The following is a 10,311-nucleotide window of genomic DNA, read 5'->3' on the forward strand; positions in this document are numbered from 1 at the left end:
TTCCCAGGCAGAAATGGGGCGCCCCCTTGCGGGCGGGAGGACCTGGTGGAGAAACGGGGCTGCGGGTGGGAGGGGTAACACTAGGGCGCCCACCCTTGGCGACGCCCACCCTCCGCGCGACGCCCCGCCCCCGGGGGGCGGGGCGTCGCGCGGAGGGTGGGCGTCGCCAAGGGTGGGCGGAGCCGGCAGCAGTGCTGGAATGCGGCGACGCGGGCGGCGGCGGCCCAGGTGGGGCGGGGGGGGGGGGACTGTGGGGCAGGGAAGGGGCTGTGGGGCTGGGTTGTGGGGCGGGGAGGGGGTTTGGGGGCCTGTGGGGGCGGGAGAGGGGCGACGGCCTGAATTTGGGGGTGGGGGGAGGGATGGGTGGGGCTGTGAGGGGTGGGGGGGCGCTGGGGGTTTGAGGCCTGTGGGGCCGGGAGGGGCTGTGAGGGATGGGAGGGGGGGTTGAGGCCTATGGGGTGGGGAGGGGCTGTGAGGGATTGGGGGGGTGGGGGCTTGAGGCCTGGGGGGCGGGGAGGGGCTGTGGGGGATGGGGGGGGGGTGAGGCCTGTGGGGCGGGGAGGGGCTCTGAGGGATAGGGGGGGCTGGGGGTTTGAGGCCTGGGGGGGCGGGGAGGGGCTGTGGGGGATGGGGGGGGTTGGGGGCTGTGAGTTTGAGGCCTATGGGGCAGGAAGAGAGCTGTGGGGGATTGGGGTGGGGGGGGCTGTGGGTTTTGGGGGCTATAGGGCAGGGAGGGGATTGGGGGGATCGGGGGGGGCTCTGGGTTTGAGGCCTGAGGGGCAGGAAGGGAGCTGTGGGGGATTGGGATGGGGGGGCTGTGGATGGGGGGGCTGTGGGGCAGGAAGGGGCTGTGGGTTTTGGGGCTATGGGGCAGGGGGGCAGTGAGGAATTGGGGTGAGGGGTGTCTGGGTTTGAGGGCTGTGAGGCAGGAAGGAGCTCTGGGTTTGAGGCCTATGGGACAGGGAGGGGTTGTGGGGGGTGGTGGTGGTGCTGGGGCTGTAGGTTTGGGGGGCTACAGGGCAGGGAGGGGCAGTGGGGGATCGGGATGGGGGGGCTGTGGGGCAGGAAGGGGCTGTGGGGGCTGGGGCAGTGCTGGCTGTGTGCAGGGCAGGGGCAGCGGGGTGCCGTTGGCCAGGGTGGGGGTCCCTCCACCACAGCCGGGTGTCACTGGCTGCAGTGACAAGAGGTTTGGGATTGAGGATGGGGGCCAGGGCGGCTATGGGCCCCCCGCAACCACCGCCCCTATTCCCTCCTCTCTCCCTCCAGGGCATCCCCACCGTGGCCAGGGTGGGCAGGGGCTTCCCATAGGCCTTGGGGCGTGGGTGGGGGCCCAGCCGCCCCACAGCGCAGCACGGCATGGGGCTGTGCTGCTTCAGGGCTCCCTGCCCTCTCTCCCCCTGGGGTCCCTGTGCCGGGTCCTGGCCCCGAGCTGCCGCAGAGGGTCCGTTGCTGGTGTCGGCGTGCAGCTCCCTCAGGCATAAACCCCCTTTTCTGGTGCTGCAGGTGCTGATCCCCGGCTGCTCCCCAGCGTCCTCCTCCGCTAGCAGGGTCGGGGCAGCTCCAGCTCAGCCGGGGCCCCGCAGCCATGTCCACCTTCCGGCAGGAGAGCGTGGAGGACTTCTACGAGATGGGGGAAGAGCTGGGCAGGTGAGTGACATCCCGCCACGCTCTGGGGGTCTTCTGTGGCTGCACCCCCTGCCCAAGCTTCACTCAGCTGCTGCAGCCCTCGTCGTGTCCCCGTGCCGATGGCATCCCCTGTGCCACCTCTGTGCCAGCTGCAGGCGGTGGGTCTGGGGGCCGGGGGCTGTGCTGAGAGCCAGGCATCTCTACCAGCTATAGATTAAAAAAAGAGGTGTTAATTAACGTTAAACTCGCTCCTATATCTGGGCAGGCCTAGCAGCTCCCTGCAGAGCTCCCGTCCTGTCTGGGTTTGGCCAGGGCTGCCGGGCCGGTGCTGGCGGCTTCCAGCCCTTCTCCATTGCTGCCGCTCGGCTCTGCGCCTGCGGGACAGATCTGGGGGTGAATCACTGCATGCAAATGGGATTTAATCATCCAGGATGCAAAGGCTGCGGCGGTGGGGGGGGTGTGGGCTGGTTTTGGATCCTCCAGCGCTGCCTCGGCTACGCCAGCCCTGTGCCGGCACTGCCAGGACTCGGGGTCTGCCGCAACCATGGCTGCCTGGGCACGGGGCTTCTGGGGCACTCGGAAATAATTGTGCAGTGGAAACATTTTGGGTGGTGTTAATGTTTTTTTTTAAAAGGGGGGAGCTTCCAGCGGCTTGCTCTGGGTCCCTTTGGGGCTGTGCTGTAGGTGCGGTCCGGTGTGAGCCGTGGGGACGGACTGGTGCCCGCGGGACGGATCCCACCTGGGCAAGGCTGGTCCCTGCCCCGGGGGGGGCTGTGGGTGGCCCCGGCCATGACCCAGGGACGTATAAAGGAGTGTTGGGTCCGGGCACGTGCGGAAGCCGGTGGTGGAGACTGCACGTCACCGGGAGGGAGCAGCCTGGGGACGTGGGCTGGATCCCATCCTCAGGGGAGGGTGTTGAGGAGCCCCGGTGCATCCTGGCAGAGGGGCCGTGGGGGGCTGGGCTGGGGCGGGGAGGGACAAGGGTCGGGATCCTGCGATGCCGGTGTTGGCAGGACCCAGCTCCTTGAGCGCCTGTCGATGCCCAGAGCCCTGCCTCCCCCCGGCCCTCAGCCACAGAGCGCTTTGAACTAAGCCGTGACTGCGGTTACTCTTCAGGCATTTCCCTGCCTGCCCCACGTTCCCCATCGGAGTTTTATGATCCCCCGGGACCGCCGGGCTCCGGGGTTCACTCCTGGGAGCAGCCCGGGGGCTCCTGGCTGGAAACGGGGGCCGATGGGCATCTCCTGCCCCGGGTAACCACAGCAGCACCCGAACAGCCCGGGGGCGGTCAGCAGCTGCCACATCCCTCGGAGGAATTCCCTTCCTCCGTCCCGGGCAGTGCTGGGGTTCACACGCCTGCTCCGGTCGTGCCAGTGTGTGTAAACCCCTGGAGCGTGCCGGGAGCAAGCGGGCATCATTGGCTGCATGCTGGGAGGACCCCAATTCCCAACAGACCCCGGGGAGACCGTGCGTCCTCCTGCGCAGCACAGCGTCCCTGCACGCAGTGTCCCCCATCCTCGTGCCAGTGCTGACCCCGCTGCCAAGCACACACCGGCACGTGCAAGGCAGGAGGTCCTCTCCTCACCTCCTCCCTGCATCCCGTAGCGGCCAGTTTGCCATTGTACGAAAATGCCGGGAGAGGAAAACGGGTCTGGAATATGCAGCCAAATTCATCAAGAAGCGTCGGCTGTCGTCCAGCCGTCGGGGTGTGAGCCGGGAGGAGATCGAGAGGGAGGTGGACATCCTGCGGGAGATCCAGCACCCCAACATCATCACGCTGCACGACATCTTCGAGAACAAGACAGACGTGGTGCTGATCCTGGAGCTGGTCTCAGGCGGCGAGCTCTTTGATTTCCTGGCTGAGAAGGAGTCCCTGACGGAGGAGGAGGCCACCCAGTTCCTCAAGCAGATCCTGGATGGGGTGCACTACCTGCACTCCAAGCGCATCGCCCACTTCGACTTGAAGGTGAGGTCTGGGAGGTGCAAACGCCCCGCGCTCGGCAGCTGGGGAGCGGGGATGAGCATCCAGGCTCCTGCGGAGCAGTGGGGCTGGCTCTGGGATCTCTCCCAGCTTGAGGCATGTGTCCTCTCCTCTGGGGAGAGGAGCCCAGGGCAGCACAGGGCTCCCACGGGCGAGCGTGTGGGGGTAAACTCCGGCTCCTCTCCCCCCCGCAGCCGGAGAACATCATGCTGCTGGACAAGAACGTGCCAAACCCTCGCATCAAACTCATCGACTTTGGGATCGCCCACAAGATTGAAGCTGGGAATGAATTCAAGAATATATTTGGGACCCCGGAGTTTGTAGGTGAGACCCGGCTGGCGGTGTTCCTGTGGGGCTCCTCTGGGTTCCGAAAGCTTCGGTTTAATCCCGGAGAGAAGCCCAAAGCGCTGGTGCGGCAGGCTGCTGGGATGTATCCATGGGGACAGATGTCTTTCCCCCAGAATAAGCCTGTTTTCTCCCCTCTTTCCTTCTAAAGCCCCAGAAATCGTGAACTACGAACCCCTGGGGCTGGAGGCCGACATGTGGTGAGTGAGTCCCTTCCCGAGCACCTTCCAGTGGCACCAGCGGCCGGTCCCCAGGACCGGGCTTGTGCCGGCGTATCTCTCCTCTCGCTGAAAGCACAGAGAGAGGGGACCGATGGCGCTCTGCGGGGCTTCAGCCTCATCTTCCTCTCTCTTCCAGGAGCATCGGCGTCATCACCTACATCCTGTGAGTATAAGGGGGTCTGGGGGAGACGGGTGCTGCAGTGTGAGCCCCCCGCCTCGGGCTGTCGCCTTTTTGGGGTGTCACAACCCGCTCTCACCGCAGGCTGAGCGGAGCCTCCCCCTTCCTGGGGGAAACGAAGCAAGAGACCCTGACCAACATATCCGCCGTCAACTACGACTTCGACGAGGAGTATTTCAGCAACACCAGCGAGCTGGCCAAGGACTTCATCCGCCGCCTGCTCGTCAAGGACCCCAAGTAAGAGACAGGGAGCAGAGTTGGGGATCACCCTGGGAGAGGGGACGGTCCCTCCTGCCCCAACCCCCCGCATACAGGCAGCTCCCGTGTCTCCTGCCTGCGCTAGGGTTTGGCTCTGAGCCTGCCTGCTGCCAGCCCAGAGGCCTTTGCCCATCCCTGTTGCACTGGTTGTTTATAAATCCCATTTATCCCCATTTCCCTCCTGCCGTTTGTAGGATTTGGTGTTGTAAAACATCTTGAAACCAAAGTCTCTCCCCTGCGTCAAGCATGGGGTGAATTCTGGATCACCCTGAGGGTGTAGCAGCTCAGCTGAAAAGAAGGGAATGGGGTTTGGAAGGGATCAAGGGCTGACTGGAGCACCCGGGACCCTGGGCTGGGGCGGGAGCAGCGGTGCTGTGCCTCGGTCGGGAGGTTCGTGTGGGCTCTTCTGCGTGTATTTGCTCTTGGGAGGCTGGCTGAGCGCAAGGGAGCTGGATGCGGCCCCTGTCTGGGTTGGCCCCTGAGCACAGCGAGTTTCTCCGGGCTCATCCGTGCCCCAAAGGTGATAGGATCCGAGCTGCTCTTCCCGGAGTTTAACTGGGACAGAGGCAGCAGAGCCTCTGCCCCTCGGTCGCAGCCTTGCTGTCGTTGCAGGAAGCGGATGACCATCGCTCAAAGCCTGGAACACCCTTGGATTAAGGTGAGAAGTTAAAGAATCGGCACCTTTTGGGTGTCAAACATCCAAGAGGTCGAGGGTGGGTGTTGATGCACCAGCAGCTCTCCACTGCTCTTCCAACCCCCAGCTGGGGCTGGTTTGGTGCCGCTGGTGGCCGCGCTGCCGGGGGACCATGGGTGGGTGCTGAAGCCATCCGGCTCCCGCTGTCCCGGCTGCGCCCCACGCCTGCGGCTGTCCCTCTCTGCAGGTCATCAAGAGGAGGAACGTCCGCAATGAGGACAGCTGCAAGAAGCCCGAGCGCCGGCGGCTGAAGACCACGCGCCTGAAGGAGTACACCATCAAGTCCCACTCCAGCATGCCGCCAAACAACACGTACATCAACTTCGAGCGCTTCTCCAAGGTCATGGAGGAGGTGGCTGCAGCTGAGGAGAGCCTCCGAGAGCTGGAGAGGAACAAGAAGTCCTTCCAGGAGGACATCGAGGCCCTGCTGTCCATCTATGAAGAGAAGGAATCGTGGTACAAGGAGGAGAACGAGAGCATCAGCCAGGACCTCCGCCAGATCCGGCAGGAGCTGCAGAAGACGGAGGCACTGAAGAAGCAGGCGCAGGAGGAGACCAAGAGCGTGGTGCAGGTGGCCAATGGCCTCAAGAGGCGTTACCGAAAGCTGGAGAACCACTACGAGGCGTTGGCCAAGCAGGTGGCCTCGGAGATGAAGTTCGTCCAGGAGCTGGTGTGGTCCATTGAGCGGGAGAAGCTGCAGAGCAGCGAGGGAGACGGCAGCATCCGCTAGCTCGGCCGGTGCCGGGGTCGGCTGCCCTCGGGCTGAGGTTGGGTCCTTCCCGGATCCCCGCCACTGATCCGCAGCGGCGGGCAGCGCCGAAGGGACCTTGGTGGCTCTGCCCCTTGCTCGCCCGAGGAGCCGGTCCACCGACAGCCTTCGGTAAATGTCCCCAGGCTCTGCTGGGCTTGCGGTGGCGTGCTGGGGGCTTGCGCCTCCCTGGAGGCCCCCGCCTCAGGGGGCTTGAGTTGCGCTCACCTGGGTTTTGGCTTCCTGCGTGCGGCTCTTGCTTGGCTTGCCGTCCGCGTGCTCACGGTGCTCCCGGCTGCTCTTCCCCTCGCTGCCGCAGGGCTCGGGGACCAGTACTCCCCTCCCCGTCCCACCCGGGGCCTGGGTCTCGGAGCTGCCGCAGCGCCCTGCTTGGTGGGGGGTCTTGGTGGGGAGACCCCTCCTCTAAACCTCTAAACCTCAGCATCTGCCACGCGTGAGCCGTGACTGAGGACCGATTCCTGCGTGGTACAAGGTGCCACAGCCCCATGGGTGACCCCGGCCGTCCCCTGCTCCCCCTGGGGCATTGCACCCCCCTGCACCCACCCTGGCCCTCGGTCCCACCGGACGCTCCCACTTTTAACAAAATAAAGGTTTCCGTGCACCGGGGCGGCCGCCTTGGCTCCTGCCATGGGAGGACGGGTGGTGGGAAGGGGGCAAGGACGCGCCGTGGGGTGACAGCTCCTCTGCTGTGCCCCCAAATGGTGTTTGCACTCCCGTCCCAGAAGGATTTCCTTAATTTGGGAGCGGAAAGGCTTTTTTTTTTTGCCTTATCAGCCCCAACGCTGGCGGGCGAGCTCCCTGCAGGCTTGGAGGGGGCTCTGGGGATGGGGCTGGGTTGCAGGATGCTCCTGGGCTGGGGGAGCCCCCAACCCCTCTTGCCTCGGACTCCGAGGGAGGTCTTGGGAGCTCAGGGAAAGTTGGGAGCTGGTCTTGGGAATTGGAGAAGGTCTGTGGGGTTTGGGAAGGTCCGTGGGGTTTAGGGAAGGCTCTTGGGTGCGGGGAGGGTTTCTGTGGGGTCCCTATCCTTTTCCCCAGGGATCCCCCTTTTGCAGGGGACCAGCCAGATCCTGTTTTGCATGGGAACGGAGTGGACAAGGAATTATTAAGATATTATCAGGGTCAGGAAGGGCTGATGGGCTCTGCCATCACCGGTGAGTGCAGGAGAGCAGCTGGTGGCTGGGGCTGGGGGGCCAGCACGGGCTGGACCCCCTCGCCTTGCACCTGGCCTCCTGGGGACGGGGACAAGGGGGGACAAGGTCCCAAATTGCCACTTCCCACAGAGCATGCGCGAGAGCCCAGGACCAGGTTTCCACTGGGAGCACCGAGGGGTTTCCGGCTGCCCACGGCCCCGTGGCGATGGAGCCAAGATCCAGCTGAATTTGATCTGAGGGAATCACCGGCCAAATCCCAGCAGATGGCAGGTGTCCCTCTGGCTCGCCAGCACCCACAGCGGTGGGGGCAGCGGTGGGGGCAGCAGTGGGTTTTCCTCTGGCTGAGGGGATTTGCTTAATTCAGGCTTTATTTGTCACTCCAGTGACCCCTTGCCCAGCTCCCTGGGGGTCTCAGGTGGCAGCGAGACGGGCACAGCCCGGGCGAAGGGGACGTGCCGCGTGTCCCTGTCTGCGCCAGCCGTCGGGCAGCCCCGCGTGCCGGCCGCTGTCTGCTGACGTCCCGCGGGGTGTAGGTTTCATCCCAACCCGCGGGGCACGCGGGCCCGGGGATTATTTTAGTCTGTCCCGTTTTTCCAGGCCAAGACGTTTTGGCATCCAGGGGTGACGGCGTGACCGCCCGGCTGGCGGCAGCGTCCCAGGGCAGAGCAGGATCGGTGCCGTGGCTGCAGAGTGCAGCCCCCGTGGCTGGAGGGGGGTCCAGCCATGGTGGGGGACGCCAGAGCCTGGCTGGGGGGCTTGGGGCCATCGTCCTCCCCCTGGGCGCTGCGTCCTGGGGGCTGGGGTTCGGGGTGCGGATTCAGCTGGAGTCCCGGGCATTTGATCCGCTCTCGCAGAGCTGATTCATCACCAGAGCCAGCGTGTGAAAGGATGTATGGAAATCCTATAGCAACAGTTGTTCCCGAGCTGTGCAAAGTTCACATAGTGCTAAGGCTTCCCAGATGCTCCTCGTGCCGTGGGTTTCTGTTTCAAGGCTCTTGGAAGTCGCTGGCCATTCACCCTGGCCAGCGCGGCCGTCTCCTCCCCAGCCGCCCGGAAGATACGCTGCTCCGGAGGGGGTGGTAGCAGGAGATCTCATCCTGGTGGATCCACAAGATAACACCAAAACATTTTTTAAAAAGCAGGATTTGGGGTGGTTTTTGTTGCCACTGTGCTCAGGGTGACCTGCTGTAGAGGGTTTTAAATTGCAGAGTACTGGCACGAGTTCAGCAGGCTGCAGTGCAGCTGCAAAGAAGGGGGAAAATACCTATCGCTGACCGTGAAGGAGGGTTTACTGATGAGAAAGTGTCCAGGAGGTAAATACTATAGGGACTCAGCTAATACTAAACGCTATAGGAACCAGAGTGGTGCTCAGAAACGAGGGGGTGTGCTGGTCCCCAGGAGATTTCGGCGATGTGACGTACTGGGATGTTCTGCCTTGGTTCCCCTCTTTGCAACCGGAGCTAACGCCGCCCTGGGGTGGTTTATATTCTCTGTGGGCAGAGAATAGCAAAGTGCCTTTTTTAGGCTTCGATTTTTGCTTCCTGGAGGCTGGCTTGAAGCGAGTGCGATGTCTTTTCCCTTATATGTCTTCATGAAAGCAAAATGGTTTTGCATGGCTTATCAGGTGAGGGTTGAACCTATCTGTTAACGCGAGGGAAACCCTGATGGAAATTATATGCCAGATCCCACTGAGGAGCTGAGGCTGTTTTTTTTCCTGCCAGTGAGCAGAGCTGCAGCTAATCTGCGGGAAACGCTCCGTGTAACGATGTCAAATGGACTTAGAAGGTATCGGTGACAGGTCGCAGCACACTGTCCCTGGCCCAGGCGTTCCTCAGCTTTGCCGTTGACGAGCGTCGGGCCGTGTAACGGTGTAATTATAGTTTTGTGGGTCTCTCCAGGCATGCACGGGGTTGCACACAAGGAAATATGCCTTTTTATAGCTTGTGGAAGTGTGGGTGATGCCATCAGTATTTGCGTCTCGTTTCTGGCTGCAGCGTCCCCGTTCCGGCCAGACAATCGGAAAATATCGGTGTAACAGGAGGACAGGGTGGTGGATCTGACTTGCTGCTGGTCTCGCTTCTGGCTGCTTCACCAGGCTGTTTAAAACACCCCTTGAAACAGGCTTGGTGGTTTTTTGGGTGACTTCTTGCTAATCTGTGGCAGCTGCTTTTCTGGAGCAATGTTTCTAATTAAGGCCTGCCCAAAAAACTTACGAAGTGAGCTGTGCTGACACCACAGCCAAGTTATTTTAGTGCCCAAAAGATCACCACACTCATCCCACGTGAAAGGTTTTGTACTTTAACATGGTGAACGTTTTATGCGTGGTGCGCCGCATGTGCTTTAGTGCATCAGTTTAATGGCACTTCCTATCTTTAGCCAGTGTATTTCGATAGCGGGTTGACAGATCTCGACACGCTCACCTATCTCACCACAATATTTAAGCTCAATTAGTTACCAGGCACAGAGCGGTGTGGAGAGTTTATTATTAGCTTGGAGCTAGCCACTAGCCAAGGACAGCGCTGCAACCAGGCCTCCATCGTGCTTTGGTGCTGGGCCCCACCATTTGGGAAGGATGGGAAAGCTCCTCGAATGCCTCCAGCGGAGGGCAGCCAAGCTGGTGCAGGGCTGGAAGGCACGTCCTCCGAGGAGCGGCTGAGCACGCTGGGTTGGTCTCGTGTGGAGAAAAGGAGGCTGAGGGGCGACCCCATTGCTCTTCGCAGCTTCCTGAGGGGACGTGGGGAGGGAGGTGCTGAGCTCTTCTCCCTGGGATCCAGGGACAGGAGGCATGGGAATGATGCAAAGCATTTCTTTACCAAGAGAGTGGTCAAACACTGGAATAGGCTTCCTGGAGCCTGTCAGTGTTTAAGAGGCATTTGGACAATGCCCTTAACAATGTGCTTTAACTCGTGGTCAGCCCCGAAGTGGTCAGGCGGTTGGAGCAGATGATGGTTGTAGGTCCCTTCCAGCTGAACGAGTCTATTCTACAGCCACGGCGAGCTGCCGTTGTCCCTGGCACATGCCAGTGCAGACCTTGCCCCAGGCGTGGCTGGTGGCAGCACAGACCCATCCGAGCAGACGGGGAAAGAGG

General features: G+C 62.4%; 1 protein-coding gene across 1 annotated transcript; it reads left to right on the forward strand.

Annotated features, from left to right (window-relative positions):
• Positions 1 to 147: 147 nt before the first annotated feature.
• DAPK3 (death associated protein kinase 3) lies at positions 148 to 6,678 on the forward strand. The gene is made up of 9 exons (XM_075175381.1): positions 148 to 228; positions 1,504 to 1,647; positions 3,232 to 3,592; positions 3,802 to 3,931; positions 4,104 to 4,152; positions 4,310 to 4,336; positions 4,436 to 4,588; positions 5,222 to 5,267; positions 5,491 to 6,678. The coding sequence occupies exons 2-9, from the start codon at positions 1,586 to 1,588 to the stop codon at positions 6,031 to 6,033; spliced, it is 1,371 nt and encodes a 456-aa protein (XP_075031482.1). The 5' UTR covers positions 148 to 228; positions 1,504 to 1,585; the 3' UTR covers positions 6,034 to 6,678.
• The last annotated feature ends 3,633 nt before the right edge of the window (positions 6,679 to 10,311 follow it).

Source organism: Calonectris borealis, chromosome 28 (assembly GCF_964195595.1).
Source record: "Calonectris borealis chromosome 28, bCalBor7.hap1.2, whole genome shotgun sequence".
Taxonomy (NCBI): domain Eukaryota; kingdom Metazoa; phylum Chordata; class Aves; order Procellariiformes; family Procellariidae; genus Calonectris; species Calonectris borealis.